Source organism: Lytechinus pictus, chromosome 17 (assembly GCF_037042905.1).
Source record: "Lytechinus pictus isolate F3 Inbred chromosome 17, Lp3.0, whole genome shotgun sequence".
Taxonomy (NCBI): domain Eukaryota; kingdom Metazoa; phylum Echinodermata; class Echinoidea; order Temnopleuroida; family Toxopneustidae; genus Lytechinus; species Lytechinus pictus.
In genome coordinates this window covers 18,192,803-18,218,607 of record NC_087261.1, presented here as the reverse complement: position 1 = coordinate 18,218,607, position 25,805 = coordinate 18,192,803, and the positions used below count along the sequence as shown (strand labels likewise).

The window sequence follows — 25,805 nt, the reverse complement described above, 5'->3', positions numbered from 1 at the left end:
TTCCTTATACTTGTGCCATATGTATTTGATTAATGTTGATGTTCAGTTTAAGTGTAATTTTAAGCAATGTCTTATATTGTATGATATTATTTATGTAAAGTCCTGCAGGTCTGAAATGCGCTATAGACCTACATTATTACTATTATTATTAATTTAAAAGTAAACGTTATAATCGCGGAGTTCACGAATGGGGTCTGACTACCGAGTTGCTTTTGTTTTCTCTTCTTTTTTTCTTCTTATTTTTTCATGACAAATTACTGACAAACATAAACATGATAAACAACCTCTTAATTCAACGGGACATCATACTGCTGTCAAGTGGTTATTAATTTTCATAACGTACTTTCAGAAAAAAAAAATCCGTCGTACCTTTCTCGACCTTGTCCCGTTTTCTTCGTTTCCAATTGCCTGACGAACTCTATCATTTTCTCCTTCTTTTTTAGCATTCGGTAGAATACGATAACTGAATGCTCCATAAAGTCTTCCATGTACTGGGAACATAAAGTGAGCATATTGAATATATCAATTTTTGTAGGATTCAAAGGGATTTTAAACCAGTTGGTTTCATATGAAAGAGAGAAAAAAAATCTTTAAAAAGTAGACCAATGAATGGAGGAAGAATGAGTGAATAATAATGAGTGAAAGTCAGGAGCATTTGGATATCCAGATCACTAAAGCTATTACGATCCTATCATTGGCAATGAGACCTACATCGGTGATTTCATATTTGAATAAACATATTTCGCATAAATTATATTGTTTTGCTATGGAGTATGCCGCAAGATCATGTACTTGTATTCGATGAATGGGCAATACGGTTTACACTGTATTGTATTGGATGAATTGTCTGATTTATAATTGTTATTATTATTTTTATTATTATTAATGATATTATTATTGTTGTACTATTACTTTGAATTCCTTTAAACAAACAAAACAAAAAAGAGAGATAAGATAACCAGAATTTAAAGAAAATAATAGATTGATACCTCTGGATCTGATGTTTCTGGGTGAACACCTAGCCCGGCAAACATCATCAGTGTCACATACTGGACATTCCCCACAAAACGAACTCCTTGAGACTGAACTCTGTTATCAGCATCCGTCATATCTAAACTTGTACTAGAGACTGATCATAAGACAAAGGAATTAGTCGATCGAAGGTGAACATATATTTCAAGCGAGTCTCATCATATTGCTGTCAATTTGAACTGTAAGACATGCCCTATTCTATAAATGAAATAAGCGTATTCCATTCGAATTGTTGTTCTAAATAAATTTTATATTAGTCAAAAAGTAAAGTATTATATAAACTTGATGGATCGAAATACTTCAAGAGAGATAATAATGTATATCAATGAATATCAGAATAAATGAATTTACCCCCCCTATTTATCTTACATCCCATGCATCAGGTACTTATTTTTGTGTTAAATTCATATGCAATACATTGTTCCCTCCGTGGACTAGTCAAACGGGAAAATGCAACATATTGACTGAAAGTAAAAACGCCCTAAATACCTTCGCGAACTCTTTTCAGGATGTTCATTCGAACCATGGCTACTTCTTCCTTGGCACGTTTCACTTCAAGCCGTTTCTTCCTATACCAACAGGCTAGAATAATTGTAGGTATGGTGATGAAGATGAGCAATACAATAACAGTGGGTATTACGGTAGCTATCAACGGGTTTCCTTCCGTAGGCCACGCTGAAACAAATCCCGGATAGAACTTTAGGTTTCCGTGTAACACCTTTAGAACATAATTGAAATAATTGACCATGCCAAGTAAGCCACAAGTTTCGTGCGATAAAACCGATTCAAAGCTTCCAAACTTTGTCTATCCAGAGTAAGTACTCTGACGGTGTTTTGCCCACTAGCACACACCTACAAACGCAACGACACATCAGCACACATAACACCCACAGCCACAAACACACGCAAAACCATATTACTCACACGTATACCCAGCCCAAACAACACACAAACACTCACACCTACACCCTATTGCTGATGCGCGTAAGCTCACGCATTCTAATTTTCACCTTTACCCCTATAGCCTTTACACTTTCTCGTGCGCGTCATACACCGTACACACCCTTGTACATAACAATCGAGACACTCAGATGTTAATATAACATTCGGGATGGTTTCGTTCACATTGTGACTAAAGAAATTGAAATCTAAATGCATATACATGTAATCAGCCACCCCTAGACCATGAAGTCGCCTGAAGTGATGTACAAATGGTTTTTTATCTTGAAAAGGTAGTAGATCCAAGCTCGAACATGGTGCATAACTTGTCAAACTTTATTAGGAATAACCATCACAATAACGAGTTGAAAAAAATATAAGAGAAAACAAGGTCTGAAGTTTGTAATCACTCAAGCATGAGATTTGCTTACTGTGCAATTTAGTAAAAAAAATCGAGCAGTCTGCAAAGACTGGTGTCAAATGAAACCTTTTTTTTTTCATTCAACTTTACAACTTATATAGAATGATGACAGTCTGAAGGAAGATCAATTATTCTTTCTGATAAAGATATTTTTGTAGCTAAAAAAGGGAAAATTAGTATTTTGGTTATTTACCCAGAAATCTCTCCTTGGTGAATTATTGTTGGTTTGGGAGTGACTGGTCACAAATGGATGAAGATCCACCATGTGCTCGTTTTGTGTAGAGCACTGTCCCCAAACAAACAAATGTTAAGACTTGAATTACCGTCACTGCTGGTAAGTTCCTCGTGGTTCCTTCACTGCGTGTTCCATTCTCATCACCTGCGAGGGGTCTCTCTTCGGGTAGCTGGCATCCAACAACATCGGTTTTAAGGTAATCCACATCACATACACTGCTTGGTCCAAGTAGAATCTGAATATCATCCTTTCTACTTCCCAGATCTAAATTAAATCCCTGGATAAAGAGAAAAAACTGCATATTCGTCAATATTCATGCAATTATGATAAAAAATTTAATTCCTTTTTTTACATTGAAGATACAGTAGCTGTAAAAATACATTCAGTTGTATTCAGATCGGCACAATGTACCGTGCTGACCGGCATGATTGCATCTTTGAAAGGGCAGGGCAAGCGCAACTAGTTGGAACTGAGCTGAAGATAGCGGTTTGTTTTTGGTGAAGATTTGTTTATATGCCATTTTGACAAGAGTTACGGCAAACTTTTGTACATACCATAATTATCCTTTTTCATATTAGAAGGATACACAAGAATAATATTTCATATATGTATACATCATATTGGTAATAATATCATTATGTGAGAAGTGAGATTTTGTAATAATAGAGTCAATGGCGACAATAGTCAAATATGACTAATCGCCACTCAAACCAACATAAGAAGAAGAAGAAGTTAGCCGCTTTCTATGTACCTTATTTTTCTTTTTACCAAGGCAAAAGGTTATCTAGTTTTACCTCCTCCTATAGGGCGGAATTAATTGCGATTATTCTTGCACTGGAATGGATATAATATTTAGATATATATACAGGTGTTGTTTTTTTCAGTGACTCATTAAGTGCACTTTTATCTTTACAGAATCGGAAAGACGATCCTATTATCACATAAATTCTGACTATTACTACAAGACTCAAATATAAAGGTTTAGATATATACCTACAGTGGATCCCTGGACACTGTGGAATAAAAGGAAATGAAATAGCAGACTCCTGCGCAAAAAAAGCTTTATCAAACAAAATAGAAATTCATAATCAAATAACATTATCAGAAATTATGCAACTTATTTCAAAAAGTTGTAAGATAGTTTGGCAAGAAAGATGGAATAAAACTAACTCAGCACTGAAAGAATTGCAACCATCAGTGTTATCCACATATAAATGTAATCTAGGGAGACAGGAAACTGTGCTCCATCGTCTCCGTTTTTGAGTCGCTGGTCTTAACCAAGATCTACTAAGATTAGGGATCCATCCAACAGGGTTTTGTGATAGATGTCCTGAGGTAGAAACTGTCAGACATTATCTTTTACATTGTCCAAAATATATAATTGAAAGATCAATGCTCCTTGTAGAATTGAATGAATCACAGCCAGGACAAATAATGGAGTATTTAAAAAAAGATGACCCAGGGATACAGAAAGCATTTTTACGTTTCGTTTCAAGAACGAAACGTTTTAGTAAGGAGTGATGTACTATTTTTATATTGTATTGTCTATAAGAAATATGAAAGGATATGCTTGTACAAGTCTAATGTGAAATGAAATATATATGTATATATATATATATATATATATATACATACTAATGTATAATATAATATATACAATATGATATGTTCTGCACATATAACTAACAAGGCCCACAAGTGTTTTCGCCTTGTTGTTGTTGTTGTTGTTTAAAAAAAAAGAAACAAATTATTTTAATGTTTAACCCATCTATAAGCACAGGTACACTAGCGCCCCCTCGCCTATGCATGGGTGACCTAGGCATTTAATGCCGAAAAATCGGCACAATGTACCGTGCTGACCGGTATGATTGCATCTTTGAAAGGGCAGGGCAAGCGCAACTAGTTGGAACTAAGCTGAAGATAGCGGTTTGTTTTTGGTGAAGATTTGTTTATATGCCATTTTGACAAGAGTTACGGCAAACTTTTGTACATACCATAATTATCCTTTTTCATATTAAAAGGATACACAAGAAAAATATTTCATATATGTATACATCATATTGGTAATAATATCATTATGTGAGAAGTGAGATTTTGTATTAATATAGTCAATGGCGACAATAGTCAAATATGACTAATCGCCACTCAAACCAACATAAGAAGAAGAAGAAGTTAATCTCATTATGGACCTACTACTCAGAGTAGTCCATGGTCTTATCAAGGCATGTCATGGAAAGGATGATGTACAAAACAATAAACGGGTTTCGAAATTTCAGAGAGAGAACTATTCGCTCAGTTGTCAGTCATGAGCATCATTTCATATTAAAGATGATTTTTTTTTTCAAATAAAAGTTATAAGAAATAAATGCATGAATAATTTGATAAATATAATGAATAAATAATTAAAACTGAACGTTAAAGATGCTTTTTAATTCAATTATTCTTTAGTTTTTCGGTTCAATTATTGAGGTATCACTGGTACAGACCATTCACTCATGACAATTAACAAAGTACTCATATGCATTTAAATCGAAAACTGAAATGTAAAACTGGTAAAAGGACAAGGTTTTTGATAATTATTCTTTGTATGCATTTATTCTTATCCAGGAGATAAAACAAGATAGCGGAACGAGTGAGGCAAACGGGAATATAATTACTGTTATTTCGAGCCGTCCGTTACTGCTTTCATAGAGTCTGTTTGGTCCACCGAAGCTTTCATAAATTGGGTCTGGGTAGTATTCTATCAAGCCGCCATTGATTATGTAGCCATCGAAGTCAAATGTCAGATTTGCGACAAACGTGATTACGTCAGGTGCTCTTTTCCTCACGGTAGAGGCGACATCGTCAGGAAATTTTGGCGATGGGCATATCAGCAGAGTGTCTGTTCCGTTGCAAAGCTGATATATATTTTTAGAAATGATGCAAGGTTTATTATAATGCCCTATAATCTTTACTTTATGCAGGATTACTACCTGGAATAAATGCGTGCACTGAAAAAACCGGGGTATAAATTTAATACCAGTCCGGAATCTATATTTGACCATACCAGAGAAGTTTTAAATCAACACCAGTTTGATTTTGGACTAATTCCAAATAGGCGTTTATACAACACCAATTAGTGTTAAAACAACATCTATTTAATTTCAAACAAGTGTTGTTTCAACACCTCTCTGTTGTGGTCATATACAGATTCCGGCCTGGTGTTAAATTAACACCGCAGTGTCTTCTAATTCTATCGAATTCAGCTGCATCTGATTTGATATGAAAATGAAGTGCATGAACAGGAGAGATAGTATAAACTGACACTTGTCAAAAATCAAACCTCTAAGTACTGATTTTCATTTGCCTGTTTTGCACGATTGTTTATGATTACAGATTAGTGTTGAACCTCAGTTATGCCTTTCTCATCTGACTAGTGCACCGGAAACAAAATTATTTAAGAAATAATATTGATTCAAAATTGATAAATTCGATTATGGAAAACAACACCAACCTTTAACGCTCCTTCGCCTAAATACACGCACACTCCCAAACGCGCATACCCATACCAACCAAAACAAACATAATGTTAAGGCCACTGCAAAACTTATGATTTGTCTGCGACACAATTTTGTAATAAAACGAAGTAGGATTTAATGCTAATATTGAGACATGAAATATCTTTACTGCGCAATTTTCCAAATTATCGTACGAATACATATGTTCAAATCTTTGACTATGCTAACATCCTTATTAGAATACAAAGATAAAACCTAGTCGTAATGGCATCACAGCAATATTACGACTGGTTAGATTTGGAACTAATTTGGCCTTTACTCCAAAGTAAAGGTTGACAATCATTCGACGTTCTTAAAATTCTTTTAGTTCAAATTATACACCACTTTCACTCGCATTCTCAGAAAATGAGCAAACTGCGACTTTAGAAATTGTATCTTACCTCAAATGCGCTAGTTGTTGGTGACGTAACAATGATCCTTGGGATTTGGACCAGATCAAAACGTTCTCCTGTTATTTCAATATTAAGACCTCCTCTATGTCAAACAAACATTCAAAAAGATCGAGAGTGGAATAGTCATCTGGCGGTTCTACATGAGAATAATATCCCTAAATGCTTTATACTTCATATTAATATATGCATTCAGCCTGTGCCATATTTTCTTTGGAGAATGAGAATATTCTCTATAAAATCTCTTTAATCCAAGTGGATATCTTTTATAAAACAAATATGCAAGTTTTCAGATAATATACGTATACAGAATCAAAACATTCATGATGTATATATTTTAGCATACAATATACATGTACTATGCTTTGCGATGACAGACTATATTAGGTTCTACGTTGGCCCATTCATGTAGGCCTACTTGGCGCCTAATCTGTGGAAAGCCAATCTGTTAATACGCGCGTGAACGAATTCATGACGTAACAAATGACAAAATAGACCAGTCACGATCATGGGCGTCGGAGCAGAGCAATCCTAAGTTTTGTATTTGAAGAGTTTAGTTGCAAAAGGGATTAGATCCACTTTTACCATTCCCAGAAAAAACATGTTTTTTAATTCTCACTTACTGCAATACTCATATGAGAAACTAAATTGTCATGATATACTACCCTATCATGTAAACATAAAATTTGGTATATATAAAAGAAATCTACCTGTCTCATTTTTTTCTATATATTCTTTTAAAAATCACAATCGTGGTCCTAACCCCTTTTGCAACTAAACAACATGAAACCAATCTATTATGATTAAAAAGGTGATTTTTCTTTGCCACTTTTATTTATATTTTCATGTGAATTTCCAATGTATGTCTTTGTTTTCATTAGAACGACTAAAAATTTAGAGGATTTGGGACAGAAAACAATAAAAATTTATGAACAATGGACCTAACCCCTTTTGACAAATGAGCTCTTCAGAATAGTTTGTTTGCAAAAGGGGTTAGGTCCACTCCAAGAAAATCATTTTTTTTGTATTCTCCCATATTGCAATATTCTTATGCGAAATTAAATTTTCGTGATACTCTACCAAGAGAACGTAAAATTGGGTATAACAGAAGTCCACCTGTCTTCATATTTTTGTAAATATTATTTTCCAAAAAAAAATATGTGTGGACCTAACCCCTTTTGCAACTAAAATGAAATGGACCTAACCCCTTTTGAAAAAAAGTAATTTTTCTTTGCCATTTTAGATGACTTTTTAATGGGAATTTCATTTTTTATTTGGTATCATCTTACAGAGCTACTAAAATCTATACAGTGCGTCCCACAAAAAACGAAACCGAGATTTAGCGATGATTTATCATAACTTAATCATAAATACAATAGACAAGTGACCTACCATTGTTAAGCTTAGGATCTCCTCTTTCATCTGATACTACTTAGATTATTCCTTATTCAAGCATGAGTGAGCAAAAACAATTCAAAGAAAGGATGCCAAAAGCTCATTTGGCGGGGGGTGTCTGAATTTCAAAAAGAAAATCACATGACTGAAAAGTTCAATATCTGCTCTTTTATTTGATACCTTAATCACAGAAAATGGTCAAGAAGTAAAAAAGTTATGATTCCTCGAAACAATGCTTGTATTTCCATAATTTCATTAAGTCAACGTGTTTTCACCGGTTTCCCACAGAAAATATCGCACGGTAACAAAAGATTTAATGCATGGCTGATCGTCAACAAAACGGAGTGTCGAGTGAGTCTGGACGCTAGCCTGTAAGACCTCTTAATTTCATAAAATTATTGAAAATCAAGCCTTGTTTCAAATAACCAGAACTTTCTTATTTCTTGACCATTTTCTTTAATTGAGGTATCAAATAAAAGAGCAGATATTGAACTGTTTAGGCATGTGATTTTCTTTTTTAAATTCAGATAGCCCCCGCCAAATGACTTTTTGGTATCCCATCTTCAAATTGTTTTTGCTCACTCATGCGTGAATGATAATCTAATCTAAGTAATTTCAGATGAAAGAGGAGATTCTAAGCTTTACAATGGTACTGTAGGTCATTTGTCTATTGTATATGTGATTAAGTTATGACAAATCATCGATAAATCTCGGTTTCGTTTTTTCTGGGACGCACTGTACACTGAGACAAAAAAATCAAATTTGATGAAAAATGGACCTAACCCCTTTTGCAACTGAGCTCTTCATTTGGAGGGACGCCACAATAGATCCACCCAAGAACAAAGGATAATCCTCTGCGCCGACGCCCAAGATCACACTACAATAAGAATACAACGTTATACCCCCATCTCACTAGGAAGGCGATCATGGCGATCTGTGTAAATCCCGCAAATCGTAGCAGAATCTTCCTCGAATTCTATTTTTAGCCTGCGAGACGATTGCACTGCAACTTCTATGCGACCGACCTGCGCTGAAGGCGATGGTAATACGCTGAAAGTACGACGATGCCACTTTCTTGCGACGATTCGAGGCAGATGTGATGCGCTGCTTCTGCGATCAAAGCGATCGTACAACGAGGCTCATACGCTAATTAGGACCTCGGTACGGTGGTGTTACGAATGAAGCGATTATGTTACGTTCATGATGGGCTCTTGAAACGATTTCAAGCAATCGGCATACTAATCGCGGCACATGACACATTTCTCAGTCGATTGCCAACCTCCGACCAACATGGATGTCCAGAATTTGGTTGGACTTATACATCTTGGCATTCTAAAAGAACATCAGTTAAAAGTTGAATGCGAGGACAGGAGAAGGAGGAGGCCAAAAAGATACAGGGTCCGATCCTGGCTGTCACCTAAGTCATAATATACAATATTTTTAAAATTTCATTCAAAAGATGTCGATGAGCCCAATAGTTAATATGAGGGATGCATCCATAATTTCATAAAAGAGCATAAAAATCTTTGATATTCTGTTTATTTTTTTCCACAAAGTTTGTCACTCAAAAATATTTGGTAAATTCCTTTCAAATTTGCTGACAAGAAGTGGTCTACCGATGTGAGAGCACTCATAAAAAGGGAGGGGGAGGGGGGCACAATGCCAGAATCTCCCTAAAGATTGCCTTTCCCAATCAATACATTAGTGATCGAATCATTAAAACAATTTGATGTTGTCTACTGTCACTGTGGTTAGAATTCAATTTATTTTCAAAACATAATCAATTTATTTATTTCTGCAGAGGTAACCCATTTCGTCATCAAGACATGTGAGCGTCTTTTTTCTCTTTCCAGCTGGCTCAGCAGTAAGATTTTCATCCTCCTCCTGTACCCCCTCTTCTTCCTCCTCTACCTCCTCCTCTACCACCACCATAACCTATCTTCCTCTTCGACCGCCGGCCTAAGAGGGGTAGCTTGGGCAGCTTTCCCTTTTCTGGTCCTTTTTCTGTGAGGTATGTTTGAAAACGCCGTGGTATCTTCTCGTAATCTGTTGCAAATATGATAATCCACCACCATCGGCACGGCGTTTTATAGCAGCGCGGAGGGTTGTTGCGCAATCGCTGCCCAGTCATCAGCGGCGCAGCAAAAGCGCAACGCGAACGCCTGTAGCGGGCTGAGAACGTGTGCCACATGCCACCCAAATAAGGAAGCGTCGTGGTGGAAGCTGTGTGAAGCGTGTCGAGCGCAAGGCAGTCGCCTTGTAAACGGAAGCAGCGTAGCAGAATTGTCTTGGGAACGGGCCTGAAAACCACGGGCGATCGGTGCCGCTTTTAATGCGCTTATACTACGCTTTATGCGTTGGGGCTCCGTTACAGCTACGAATATGTCGTTTGTAATACGCTCATGACTCGATTGTGATGCGCTTTAGCACCTCCGCGATCTCGCTACGTAAGTTTTGAACATGTTCAAAATTTTGTGGCGACCATAAAGATGGTGGCGATCCTTGCCGCTTCAGAGAAGATCAAGGTACGACGGAGAAGATTGAAAAGATCAAGGGACGATCAAGCTACGTTATACCACGCTTTGTCGATTTTTGACGATCGCAGTGGAATCGCCATCTAGTGAGATGGGGGTATTACGTATTAAATGAATATTTGCACTAGGTATAAGGTATCAGAAAATACAAAAGTGACGTATTGATATAAATGGCATACCGATACATCGTCTTAAAATCGTGACGCGCGTTTATAATCAAATTGGCTTTCCATACCAGTTTCATTGTCGAAAAAGACGAATGAGTCAGCATCAAATTGTTGGAAAAAAAGATGAAAAGTGGACTTACGACATAATTGCTTCGGATCTGTTAATATCAATAATTACTGGGTTTAACTTGTAAGTGAAGCTGAATTCACTAAACATTCTTTCCACTTCATCAAACGACATGATGAATATCAATGAAGTCTCTTCATTAAGTGTTATACTGCTTGTAATGCAGGTCGCTCTCATATCATGAACGGTCCTAAAAAAAAATGATACGTTCATGAATTGTTGCCTTGGAAGTAGCAGGTATTTAGTGAGCTCGATCACCATATTTCTTTACCATCTATATAATATGTCCTTAATAAATGTGTATTATTGTTTTCTGAGAGAAATTGATTTTATGAATGCAAAAATATAAAGATCACTATTACTTAGTCGAATATTATTTGATATAGTAACGTGTTTTTTCTTTGTTTCGTGAGTGATCGAACTCATCATCGCAAAACTGCGAAGAGGCACAGTTTCACCTATTAATGATCAGCCCCCCCCCCCCCAATCAGTGTTTGACCTTCATAATATTATTGTATTTATTAGCCTTATCAATAATATACTGCTAGTGATGCAAATGCAATATCATTTCATGCAATATGATGTACTTGATTAATTGCTGCATGTCCATGATGAAACAATTTGCGTTGCATCATGCCCATTTCTCGCGTGCAATCTACCTACAAGTTGAACGGATGCTCCGGTCTGAATATTTTTTTATCTCAATAAAAAGAGTACACTTCACAGAGCAAATTCCGAAAATTTGATCAAAGTTGAAAAACTAATAAAGAAAAAGATTAGATTTTTTTCTGGTGAAATAGTTCTAAACATGTCTTCATGAATATTCATTAGGTGGGCGGATGATGTCACATCCCCACTTTCCTTTTTTAATGGTATTAAACGAAATCATAATTGTTAATTATATATATTTTTTATAAATGTGCAAATGATGTGTCTCCATTAAGACGTAATAAGTTGCGCAAGAAATAAATAAGGCACATCATTACTTGTCAATCCAATTAATTTTGAATAAACCTAATTTCATATACTAAAATACAAAAGAACAAGTGGGGATATGACATCATCAGGGACCCGTAACATATAGTTTGGCGATTGGTCGTACGCTTGATTTTAACGATTGATTGCACATTGTAGTCAATGCAATCAATCGTAGAAAAATGTTTTACGATCATTACTAAGCTTTGTGTTACGGGCCCCTGCCAATCTAAAGAGGTCATGCTCCTTACAATCCAATTGTTACATGTATTATGTACGCGTGCACATTAATTGAATACCCATTTTTTTAACACATTTTTTTCTCTTTTTTGTCAAAAGATACAAATCCTATTATAATTCACAATTCCAAGCATAGTATTATAAATTAAAATGTATATGTATTATGTTACACTAAAAATAGGAACAGAGATGAAGGTTATTTACAAATCATTGCAACGTGCTTCTCCAAATCTAGCTTCGATGATTCTTCCTGTGTTGAGGTACATTCCTGTAATTGTGATTCGGGTTCCTCCCGCTGCCTGTCCCTCAGTAGGGCTAAACCCTGAGATCATGGGATCCTATAAAAACACAAGTGGAGGTTTATTTATCAATCGGTTGAGAACAATTCTGTTTCGACGAAGTTCGGAAGAACTGGAAACAAACAAAACAAAATGGGCGTCAACAACTGTGTTGGAGCAGTAGGAGGTTACCGACGTGATGTTGCATCTTTATGCACAGTTAGATAAGTTAGTATATATCATTCCCTAGTGGCGTCCCATAGTATTACACTGTATACCTTATTAATTTGGATTTTTTTTGGAAATGAGCATGTATGGCATTTCCTTCTGTTTATGTTTCTGTTTGTGGTAACTCTCGTAGGAACTCGGCAGGACAGCATTTTGCTGGTAAACGCCAAGCTGGTATATAACCAATTACCTATGAAACATTTTACGTCTAGGTTAATCAGTCATAGTGGCTGACGTTATAGACGACAGATATCACTCTCGGGCCTTTTTATCAAAGTGGAGACAATGGCAGAGTTGGGATTCGAACTCACAACCTTGCGGTTATGAGTCCAATGCTCTAACCACTGGACCACACGACACGATAACTCATTGAGGAATTTTGTATGGCACCCTAGATAAAATATGTAGACCTATTAGGCAATAAAGAAAATGTACATATTAAGCTTGTTTCAAAGTATTGTGTGATTGAAAAAAAAATATTTATCATCAAATTGGAATGCTATGAATCTAGTTGATTTAATGTTTCTTTTTTAGCTCCATAGAATTGTTTTTAATAACTGCCCAACATGTGAATTCGTAAAACAAAATGATAGGTTTTCTAACAAAATTTATCAAAGCGTTTAGTATGCTTAGTGTTATGAACAAATGATTATAGTTCCTTTGAATGCACTAACCCTATAGTGGAAATGTTCTTTACTGTTTCCGGTCCTAGTCTCTTCACCAGACCTTATCTTAATCGCGATTTGTCCTGATGTTACCTCGGAAGATAACCGTATTAGGCAACTAACGCTGAAAAGAGAGACGGTGTGTCATTTGATAACTTATTTAAAAATGAAACTGATATGTGTACTCAGACAAAAAATATTGCATATATTCTTATACTATGTTTAATGAATCATGAATCAAAGAAAGAATTAGAGATGACACGCACAATGGCAATTAACCAATGACGTGCACACATTGAGGACTGAATGACATTTAATGCATACTCAAAAACTGCCACATACTGGGAAGACTGTAGGAATACGAAAGACAAATTTAAGTTGAATACGTGCATAGCTGCATGTTCTGGGAGTTTGATGTAATAAAGATATCACAAAATAATCATGATTATTAAATTTTTTACATTGATGTAAACAATCATGTCTTCTTCGGCCATTTGCTAGTGGTATGATAGCACCGGAGGTGAGCTCTAAAATCACACATCGCAGACCTTCTTACTTCTGATGATGACGGCGAGCGCTTTTTATTTGTCTACGATATTAAATGTGATATCCATGGCCCTGCAAGGGCCTTGCCCCCCGCCCCCCTCCCGATACGACACCTTTACCTCTGCCCTGGTTGATAGTAGGAATCCATGTCAGTCAGGCTACACACCAAGTCTCCTATTGTAACATTTAGTACATCATGAAATGCCACTCCTAGGTCGGTTCCGATGATTTCCAATCTTGTAATGCCATTAATTGGACCTGATATGGGATAAAACTATAGAAAAAAATGATTTGTTTTTATCTTTTGGCCTTTCACATTTATTACAAAGATCATTGATAATTCATAATAATAATAAATAACAACGGCATAGACCTTAACCATATTAGGCAGAAGGTAATGCTTATCACTTGACTATGTATCATTTTTTTACATCTTTTTTTTTGCTCTGGAAAGCAAATGATGAAACCATAATATGATAAATAAATATATATATATATATATACATGTATATCAATTCTGCCTGCCAATATCTAATATTGTTAAATACAACAAGAACATACTCTAAAGACACCCTGTCAAAATTCAGAGAAGCATCTTACCCAAAAACAATCCTGCAAACCGCTTTTCATAAAAAAATCATCACAGTATTCATAAACAAAACATTGAGGACTGCAGGAAAGCTGCAATAGAAGACGCGAGGCAGACTTTTGACAAGTTGACTCTTATTACTCTAAAAAACCCCATGAAGTATAATATCATCTTACTTCAGTTATTACTGGTGATGAACAAAGATTGGCCTCATTCTGATTGACAAATCGATTGCTCTGACAAACATCACTCTCAATGACATTACAGTCGTTCCCACACCAACCGCAGTTTAGAAACGAAGGTGTTGATTCCGGAGATAGACACCGGCTGCAGCTTCCATCGTTGGCTGAACACTTGTACAGAGTTACTTCAAGGTAAAAGTAAGTTTGTTCGTATTACAAGATATTTTCGCAAACCAAAATACAAGCCCCTCACATTTTATGTACGGATTTCTCAAAAAATGGTTCACCAATTTATTAAATTGCGGGCAATTTATGCTAGTAAAACGTTAAATAAAATAATAAATCGTCGTTACTTTTTTATACTGATAATAAGTAATTCAACAGTTTAGGTGTTGATCACAGAAGTTGAAATAAAGCACAGCAGTTTCCATTGTGCCTAAAGCTACTACACAGAAAATACCTTGTTAATACGTTAATGTTTTAAGAAGTTTCAAATTAGAAGATAGATAAAGAAAAATTACTGCAGATTCTTTTGTCATACCATATGCATCATTAGGGTCATCTATATAGTGCTGGTCATTCCATTGAACGGAGACGCTTACATTGTTCTGAAGGATGTCGTCATCATACATGTACTGTAAAAATGTATATAATTTAAAAATGCCAATGCTGGAGTATACTTCATCTGTTTGAATATTTAGTATTTTCTTCTTAAGAAGAATGGGAGACGGATATGTCGGGAAATGCTTGTCCATTATAATCTAATTTCTTGTTAGCACATTCTGTTCGGTCTAATCAAGCCTCCCCATTGAACTGTTCTCATAAATGCTATACACTGCCATTAGTAATGCCATTGAGCTACTAATTGTTAATAACTCTGTTGTAATAAAGTCACTCTTGTATTAAAGAGATGTGCTAATTGGCAGGAGACGTGGGCGAGATATAAATGTAATAGGTGTTTATTGATAAAAGCTAAAATATAACAGATATTAGAGTGTCAATGTTCATATAGGAACAGTTCGACAAGGTTGCGGTTGAGAATTACACGTTTACGGAGCGATTCTGTGATTTCAATTTGTCAAAGATACGTAAAAGACTGTTCCTGAGGCAAATATTAAATCAAGTATGTGAAGCATGACATTGGCGCTCTAGATATTTAAAAGAGCGTTTATATACATCGGCAGGAATGAATTTATTAAATATTCTTTGATGAAATTTAATACTTTCAGTTAATAAATTATAGAATATCTGCATTTTGAAGGATGTTGACGCATACACGATATGACTTGAATACGTTAAATAAGTAATGTTCACCTCTTTAGCCCCACACAAAACATAACTTTCATTGAAGAATGTAGTTTCTACTCGTGTCTCATCTCCATCAATTAGAAGAATGCAATCGAATGACTGGATCTGTGAACATAGAATAAAAACAAATAAAATCATCAAATATACATTTTGTCATCAACATTATTATAATGATTTGATTCTTATCAAGAGCAAAGGTTTGCTACGTTCAATACTTAATACTAACAATGATACTAATAATAAATTGATTATGGTTTCATTCAATCACTGTGATTTAAAACCTGCATGCTAATCGGTCTAGCCTTGACAGTATAGCAGTAGGTATATAGGCCTATTCGTAGAGGCATTTGTTATTATGCGGTCACATGAAATCTAACATTCAGAGAAACTAAGTGTGGCAGCAACAACAGCCGCATCTGCAAAATTAACTGCATTAAAAGTAACCATGGGCAGTCTAGCCAAAAAAGTACTACAGCAGCAGCTGCGAACCCGGCAGTAGGCCCTGGTATTAAAGCTGCAGTAAAAGTAATAAGTATATAATGTGGGTATAAGATATATTCTTTAAAAAATGAAAGGATGGAATGGGTAGGTCATGCAGATGGCTGAAAAGTGACAGCGTTCTTGATAAGGGAGGACAACGCTGTCTAATCACTACTCGGCCCTTTCCACCCTTTTCGCATTTTTGTTTTTGAAGTGTATTGCAATGAGTGACAGTGGGCGAAATGTCGTGGATGTAAGGATAAATATAAACGTTCACGTTACAACTGGCATTACATCACACCAGTACCTTTGTTTGATCTGTAGGAATATTTTTTGTCACTAGTGAGAAACTTGAAGGAATATTCACTGGTATGAAGAAGGTTTCTGATGTACCAACGAGCTGAGGACAGTAACTCTGTCCTTTGTCTCCAGAACCTTTGGGATTCTAAATGGAATAAATTCAATGGGTATAATCAGTTATGTGTTTCTTATGACATTTCTTAACCAAGGTTAAATGGAGAGCTTGATATGATTTCAAATATGAAATGTTAAATCATAGGGGTAATGCTGGTAATGATAATATTCATGATGAGATTGGACATAATGACTACATTATGATATATGTTTTGGTAGTAGTCGTAGTAGTAGCCAAGTATTATGATTTTAAACGGATAATGTTACTTAATACAGCAACGAAGCAAACATAGTAGAAATAATTATCATAACGAACTATGATACATGATGATCAATTACAATAATGAAGATGATAATTAGTTATGCCAATAGAATCATGACGAGTGTAACTAATATATCAAAGATGCTGAACATGATACTTACTATTACAATGCTGTAAAGCATGAATCAAATATGGTACATCTACGTTCTAAGTTTTTAAATCAATTTGCCTGAAGTAACTTGAATAAAACCAACAATTAAAAGATAAATCTTAAAGCAATTCTGATTGTTTAAACATATCAAAATTCTTTTTAAAAATGAAGATTAATTTTAGGAAGAAGAAGAAGAATAAATCAAGATTGATTTCATTCAGCGATTTTTTAAATATGTTTTTATTACTTTTCAAAGGTTCACAAACATCGTATTTTAATCAGCGACTTGCTGAAGTATTACATTAAACCTCTTTTGATACAAAAGCTAAATAAATTACGTAACCCGAGATGAAAATCTACACGGTATAGGCTTATGTTTTTACTGATAAAATGCTTACATTTTCTCCAATCACCACTGTTTCACCGTCTTGGCATGAACTGCTCTCATGCGTACACATGTTGTCATAAACACACCAGTCACATGGCCATGCACTTGAGACACAAAATGAACAACTGAAAAAGAAAACTCAGTTTTATTCCTTATAATACTACAGTGAAATTGACATTTTTTTTCAAAAGGCAATTTATTTATTTTATACCGGTCCAGATCCAGTGGCGGATCCAGCTTTCGCCCATAGATTTTTTTGGAAATCTTATTTTTTTTGTCCTGACAATTGAACATTCTGAGCAATGTTTTTAACCCTTTGCGTGCGGACCCGCGAATCCCGATACCTCTCCCTGCGGCGGAGCCGTTTTGGTACATTGCTGGTATTTGGATCTGTGGCGGTGTTTTCCCAATCAATTGCTAATTTCGCCAAACTGATGTATTTTCAGGATTTTTAGTAAATGTAAAGATGAAAGATCAGACATTTTTCTTTCTAGAAATACAGGTTTCGCTTCTCAAATCAACAGAATAGTTAAGAAATTTATGAGGAAAAAGTCGTGTTATTTTGTAAAATCTTCGCTTTTTCCCCAAGTCAATAGGCACTGTGTACAAAAATGCGTAAGGGCAATCAGCACGCGCGGACAGGTCGGGTTCGATCGATACCGCTTTGTTGTCTGCTCTAGTGCTTTTTTTCATTGCCTATTGTCCCGCTACTCATGAATTGTCTCTTTACCTCCTTGTAGAGAGATCATTTGCAAAGTGTATAATTACAACGATAATCCGTTTTGGGTGAAATCACAGCATACCAAATACCTTTATTTTCCAGAATGAACAAAAAAGCGCGAATTTTTCCTTGCAAGTGCGATGATGACGATTTAACACCGCGCAACGAAAGTCCGAAACTATTTTGTGATTTTTGGGGGACTTCAAGACGGTGGCCTCAACGTTTCACTAAATATCGTCTTTGGTATCTTTTCATAGATTATGGTTTGTATTTAAAAAAAAAATGTTCCTGAAGATTACATACCAATATTCGAAATGTTTTCCGTTGCAATTTCAAAGAGTGAAGGTGTAAATAAGTTTCAAATTATATAGTGGATCTGAAATCATACCTCCCAACGCTCTCCTCGTCTCGTTCTACATTTCATTTTTCTTTATCTTCTTTTTCCCTCCAAAATAACCATGCTACCGACTACTGTTCGTCACAATGAGAGAAAGTAAATTATTTTCATCTAATGAAATTGTAACATCTAAATTAAAAGTGTTTTATTATGTTCCTCCATTTTTTTTTTTTTTTACCGTTCTGGTGTTTTTCACAATCGAAAACAAAATTAATAAATAAATCATGAAAGATTTGTATCACTTTTTGTCTCTTTCTTTTTAATCGTTCAATTAAAACAGTACAGGGGTGTTGGAGTTGGTAGGAGGCGGGAGTCCACCCCCCCCCCTTCAGGAAACGTATACAAAAAGGGGAAGTATTTCTTTTTTTATAAAGTATTTCTATATCCCCTCCCCTCTACACCTTTTTTTCCCCTTTTAGTTCTTCTCATTTAAATGATATATGTATCGTCTTCCTTCTCCCCGATTTGGATTACGAGGTATACCCGCCCCATCCCCCTCTATCAATTCTCTCTGATTTATTTCTTCTCAGTACCTGTCATTTTACATTACTTCTACCTCTCTCTCTCCCTTTCTCTCTCTTCATCGGAAATCGTTTCGAGAGTATGCCTCGATTTTGCCAACTTGTATTGATCAGAGATTGTTGCATTTGTGAGCCTCTCATCCTATTGCATCGTTGCCATCATGTCGAAAATTTAGGGGGGTTTTCTCCCAGATTCTCAAAAAAAGTCCCGAAAAACCTTTTAAAACTACTACAATATTGTAACTGTCATTTCACAATAAATTCTATATCATCTTCCATTTCCAATAACGTGGGTAGATATCTATCGCAAAAGAAAATGCACGGCACGACTAATCTATTTTTTGTGAACTTGGGGCTTGAGGATATGGCAAGACAGAGGCCTCCATCTTTCACTAAAAATCATTTTTTTAAAGATTTTTTCGTAAATTATATGTCTCATTTAATTCGATTTGCCACGCAGCTATTGTAATAGTAAAATAATTTTCTTCCTGAAGTTTGCGCACCAGTATTCGATTGGTAATATCTTGAAATTATTTCAAAGTTACACGAGTACGAGTGACTAAAATTGTAAATCTGAAATCATGTCTCCCGACTCTCTCCTTGTCACTTCCTATGTTTCTTTCTTTATTTTACTTTTCCCTCCAAAAGAGCCATGCTAGCAACTACTAAAAGTAAGAGAAATTATTTTTTCTTAAATAAATTATAACATCTGCAATTAAAAGTGTTTTTTATTTGTTCTTTCGTTTTGTTCTATTTTTTATTTGTCTCCTTGATTTCACAACCAAAAACACATGAAGTAATAATGTTAATAAATAAATCATTAAAACAAATCATAATAGTAATAGTATGCAGCGCTTAGAAACATTTATATTAAGCGCTATATAAATGTTGCATATTATTATTATTATTATTAGATAATTCACTTTTGCCTCTATCGTTTTAATCGTTCAATCTAATAGTACAGAAGCGGCGGAGTTGGTAGGAAGTTTCAGTCCTCTCCCCTTCAGCAAACATGTACAAAAAAATCCGAAGTCTATATAAATTTGTAATTTTTCTTTTGGCCGGTCCACTCCCTCCAACTATCGGCTCAACCCCTCCATTATCAAAAACGCTCAGCGGCCCCCGTTTTTTATGTAAGAAATAAGATATTTTGGTTTTGATGCTAACCAGGGTAAGCGACCCAAATGTTTGTTTGCAGTAACGGGAACAAAAACGGGTGGGTTGGATTTTTTCTAAATGAATCTTTTCTACCACGCTTTTCGCCGGTTAAAAAAAATAAGAAATTGACGAAAAAAAAGCAGAAAATCGGAGAGAGGAGACAAACAAGCAATATTAGAGTGCAGGTCAGAACATTTCTATCTGGAGGGGGAAGGGGTATGTCAAACAAGAATAATAAAAATAAGTCATCAGTTTGACAAGGGTCTGAGGACCGAGTTGCGACAAACAAACGTTGTGGGATTTTTTTTAGTAATCTATATTCGTAATAGGTCCATGGTTTAAGTGGATATTCATGGATTTTAGCAACGCGCACTTGTCTATTAACCCTTTTATTCTCTGTCTCTCATTCTCTCTCGTTCTCCGTGACATCTCAACATTTTTTTCCTACCATTTCCCTAAATGGTTCTTATTTCATCCTTATATGCATCATCACCAAGGGAAAGCGCTTTGAATCACTGACGGATGTCATAAGCACCTACTAGTTGTTGGTAAATGATACAAAGTTTGTTGTTTTTAGTTCCGGTATGTTGGTCGAAATAAATAAAAGTATTCATAAAAGCTTTTTGTATTGCTAAGTACGAAAAGCATTCAATAAGTCATCCTCTCGATAAACACTAATCTTCCTTTTGTTCGGGGCGTTGACCATCTGTATCCTGCTCTTTTCGGAAGGATTTTGTTTGAGTGGCCGCCCTGACCTTCTTTTGTTCGGGTAGTGCGGATATCGTGAAAAACATGGGCGTTTCCCTTTTGAAAAGAGCATAAGATGAATGGTGCGCTAAACTGCTTTCTTTTCTCTTTTTTTTACAGAATAGTAGACAAAAATAATGAGAAGAAGAGAGATGATCGTATTATGGGGAGTGAAAAAGTTCAAAAGTGTACCGAGATCAGCTCAAAGTACTAAGACATTACTCTCGTACAAGCTTTTTTGTTTTTCTGAAAATACAATCGATCGATGAAACCGAGGAGATATCATTCTAGAGTGAAATCTCCTTGCTGAAACAAATAATAAGACGAAAATGGTGAATAAACGCGTAGCTTATTACGTGACGATCTTGCAGAAAAGATGTTGGCGTACGATATGGATCAAATCACGTGATCCAAACATCTCACGTGATCAGGCCTTTTGCGCGCGCGTACGTGCTCGTCACCAAATTTATTCGTCCCCGTCTGAATCCAACGAAAAAATCGGGTAAAGTTGAAATGATTTCCTATTTTCGGGATTTTTCCCCACGTAGCTGTATATTTTTTTCATTCTGTTATCGAAATAGGTTTATAAAGGAAATAATGGCAGAGGTTTTAGTACATAACAATTACGAAAAAGCTGAAAAACTTCATCGAATTAGACCAAAAAAATCTCGGCTTCTGTAGAAGCCCGTCGTAGCTAAGTGAACGACTCACTGGGCTTCTGTGGAAGCCCGTCGCACGCAAAGGGTTAATCCTGATCAAGATGCGTATGTAACAAGATAATTACTGCGAGCGCGAAGCGCGAACATAAATTCTTAATATACGTTCTGGCCTTATCGAAAAGGGACTTGCAAGGACTGTTTGCAGTTAGCCATGAAAACGATAAACATTTCAAGAATTCAATAATGCGAGAACGAAGCGCGAGCTGAAAATATTTGACATTCCGACCTAAAATATGGAAATTCTAAGCACTTTTTTTATCACGAAAGGGATGTAACTAATTGATGCGAGCAAGAAGTGCGAGCGAAAAAAAAAATTGAGATTTCAGACCTTCAAAAAAGAGAGACACTCTATTCATGTTTTGTAAATCATGAAAAGATGGTTATCTACCTTCATTAATAATGCGGACGCGAAGCCCCAGCAGATTTTCTTGAAATTCCGATCTAAAAGTGGATCATTTAAGCACGTTTTAAGTACAAGCTACGTATCTCAATAAACATGCATACATGTATTTTAGATTTAGACCTAAATTCTGAGCATTCTGAATAATTTTGTTTTATCATGAAAAAAAAAAATGCGAGCGCGAAGCGTGAGCTGAAAGTATTTCATATTCCGATCTGAAAAAAGGGTTAATTTAAGAATGATTTCAAGCACTGTGTAAGAAAATCGTGGAGTTGATGTGGATTGCACTTAATGAATTATGCGAGCACGAAGCGCATGCTGATATTTTTAGATTATTATTTTGATCTAGAACCGGGACATGCTAAGGGCATTTTGTCATCATATGGAAATGATAACCATCTTCCTATTCCTCTTCCTAGGCGTGAGATGAAACTTGTCGATATTACATTCTGAAAAAAGGACAATTTAGTTATTAGGAATTCATGAAAAATAATGTTATTTCTTAATCTAATAAACATAATGAAAGCGTGAAATTTGTTGCTATTAAGACCTAAAACTGGACATTCGAAGCACTTTTGTAATTATGAATAGGATGCATTGGTTAATATAATTTTAACAATTAACAATTAACAATGGGAGCGCAAATCGCGAGCCGAAATTTTGATAACTTTCATGAAAAGGAGATTTTAAGTAGTTTTGTTATAGAATATAGAGTGATACATTACTAACCATTCAAAATGCGAGCGCGCAGCGCTAGCTTATAGCCTTACGCTTTGAAATCACACCTGAAAATTGATATTTTGCTAAATTTATGGAATGCATGAAGACAGTAGGTATTTGACAAATCAAATAATTCCAGCGCGCATCGCGAGCTGAAAATGTTTATATTGAAGAGCTCACTTGCAAAAGGGGTTAGGTCAATTTTTCATCAAATTTGACCTTTATGTCTCAATGTCCAAATTATTAGTACATGTAGCTCTATAAGATGATACCAAAGAAAAGTTGAAATTCCTATTAAAAAGTGAACTAAAATGGCAAAGAAAAATCACTTTTTTCAAAAGGGTTTATGTCTATTCCAGTTTAGTTGCAAAGGGGTTAGGTCCACACATAATTTTTTTGGATAAAAATATCTTTAAAAATATGAAGACTGGTAGATTTTTTTTTAATATCCAATTTTATGTTCTCATGGTAGGGTATCAGGAAAATTCAGTTTCGCATAAGAATATTGTAATATGGGAGAATAAAAATATGATTTTCTTGGAATGGACCTTACCCCTTTTGCAACCAAACTTTTCTGAAGAACTCATTTGTCAAAAGGGGTTAGGTCCATTTTTCATCAAATTTGACCTTTATGTCTCAATGTACAGATTTTTAGTAGCTCTAAAAGATGATACCAAAGAAATGTTGAAATTCCTATTAAAACAAGAAATAGAATGGCAAAGAAAAATCACTTTTTTTTCAAAAGGGTTTAGGTCTATTCCAGTTTAGTTGCAAAAGGGGTTAGGTCCACACATAATTTTTTTTGATAAAAATTTCTTTAAAAATATGAAGACTGGTAGATATCTTTTATATCCAATTTTATGTTCTCATGGTAGGGTATCATGAAAATTCAGTTTCGCATAAGAATATTGTAATATGGAAGAATAAAAAAAATGATTTTCTTGGAGTGGACCTTACCCCTTTTGCAACCAAACTTTTCTGAAGAACTCATTTGTCAAAAGGGGTTAGGTCCATTTTTCATAAATTTCATTGTTTTCTGTCTCTAAACCTCTAAATTCTTAGTCACTCTGATGATACCAAAGAAAATTCGAAATTCAAATGAAAACATGAATGAAAGTGGCAAAGAAAAATCACTTTTTTAATCAAAAGAGGTTGGATTTATTTCAGTTTACTCGCAAAAGGGGTTAGGTCCACATTGATATTTGTTTTTAAATATAGAAAAAAATATGAAGACAGGTAGATTTCTTTTATACCCAATTTTATGTTCACATGATATGGTAGTACATCATGACAATTTACTTTCTCATAAGAATATTGCAAAAAGTGAGAATAAAAAACATGGTTTTTCTCAGAATGGTCCAAAGTGGACCTAACCCCTTTTGCAACTAAATTCTTCATTATACATACCATAAAACATACATTTTACAGGGCATTTAAACAATCAAATTGTAAATCCAACAGAAGAAAGATCGATATCCGAGCTGAAATATATGTTGTATATTGACTTCAAAACTTGATATATTAAAGTGATTATTTCACTTTGTTCTGATTTAAACAAAAATCTCCTTTTGGTTCCTGAAAATGGGCTAAACATTAGGCTTATAGTGTAAAAATACCATCCCAAAAGTTTCAAAGTATTATATTTACAGGATCAATTTTAAAACCTTGGAGATGTAAACCAAAGTTTGAAATAATTGGGAGTTGGTTTCAATGACTATGTGTATACAGGGAATCTGTGCACCACAACACATTAATTCTAGATGAACACAGCATGACCTACATACAGTGTTTACAAGGTATACACTGAATGTACAGTGCAGCTTATAGTGTGTGTATAGGAGATACACACAACAGAAGGCAGTCAAAATAGCTAACGGACATTTTGAATTGGAGAAAAGTGGTCATAAGCTGAACCCGTCTACTAGACGGTTCTCAAAATCAGGCTAATAAATTGCTACTTGTATCTAAATTAGAGTTTTTCATCCTATATTGTGGTCTGTTTCAGGGTTTTTGAGGACAAATACAGGCACTCATACGCACGTTTCAACTCAGTTTGAGAATTTTTTAAATCAGCTGTTCACAAAGTTAAACGATCCCTTTAAGCTCCATATCAGCCTATTGAGCAATATAATTATGCAATCGAGCGCGGTAACATGATTTTTTTTTTTTTTAAGTCTTTCCCTCAACATATTTTATTCACACGTCTTCTTCTTATTTTTTCTTTCCCTTTTTCCTCCTCTCTTTCCCCCCTTTTTTTTTCTTTCTCCGCCCTTTTTTTGCTCCGCCAATAGGGGGGGGGGGGGCCTCGACCCCCTGGATCCACCTATGCAGATCAAGAAAATTCCCAAATTCATGCACATGTTAGAGATAACATTTGGTTTGATATTATCATGATTATTGTACCATGGACCTACTGACTGGCCGATAAATTTTGGATAAGACAAGTTTTAGTCAAAAGTAAATATAACGTAATTAGGAAAGCCATTGTAATTGCAAAAATGAAATACTAATAAATAGATAGAGTGTTGATCTGGATGGGTGTGGGTGAGGGTGTTTGTGTGGGTGTTCGAATGTGTCAGTTTAAGCATTAAAAACATTATGCTAGATACGATCAGGGCTGGATATAATAATATATCTACGTTCAATCGTTAAGATATTCTTCGAAGCTTGGACTGGGAAGTGTCTCACAAACTTTTAATCCTACATATCAATTAACGTTGGAAAAACGTTGACAACTTCCCCTGCACAACTTCTTAAAAAATATAATCGCGATTAAATCTTCCTTTTAATAAATCAAACATAATATGTAACAAATGTAGTGTGTTATTATGGGTATAAACATGGGTATAATCATGGGTATAAACAAGAATGAGCTCAGAAAAATGTAAAGCTCAGGGTCAGAGTTACACCCTTTTTTTAC

The 25,805-nt window shown here is 35.3% G+C and overlaps 1 protein-coding gene across 1 annotated transcript in view; it reads right to left on the bottom strand.

Moving 5' to 3' along the window:
- The window catches only part of LOC135157259 (plexin-A4-like), a 68,748-nt gene that overhangs the window by 19,983 nt on the left and 22,960 nt on the right, over positions 1-25,805 (bottom strand). Inside the window, exons 10-24 of the mRNA XM_064112242.1 lie at positions 17,513-17,627; positions 16,595-16,732; positions 15,814-15,912; positions 15,041-15,134; positions 14,494-14,684; positions 13,848-14,002; positions 13,192-13,306; positions 12,216-12,349; positions 10,810-10,986; positions 6,565-6,658; positions 5,285-5,524; positions 2,716-2,904; positions 1,522-1,750; positions 990-1,129; positions 370-491 (exon numbers count right to left, since the gene is read on the bottom strand). Of these exons, the coding sequence (XP_063968312.1) occupies positions 370-491; positions 990-1,129; positions 1,522-1,750; positions 2,716-2,904; positions 5,285-5,524; positions 6,565-6,658; positions 10,810-10,986; positions 12,216-12,349; positions 13,192-13,306; positions 13,848-14,002; positions 14,494-14,684; positions 15,041-15,134; positions 15,814-15,912; positions 16,595-16,732; positions 17,513-17,627 (2,232 nt within the window). The remainder of the gene's footprint in view (positions 1-369; positions 492-989; positions 1,130-1,521; positions 1,751-2,715; positions 2,905-5,284; positions 5,525-6,564; positions 6,659-10,809; positions 10,987-12,215; positions 12,350-13,191; positions 13,307-13,847; positions 14,003-14,493; positions 14,685-15,040; positions 15,135-15,813; positions 15,913-16,594; positions 16,733-17,512; positions 17,628-25,805) is intronic.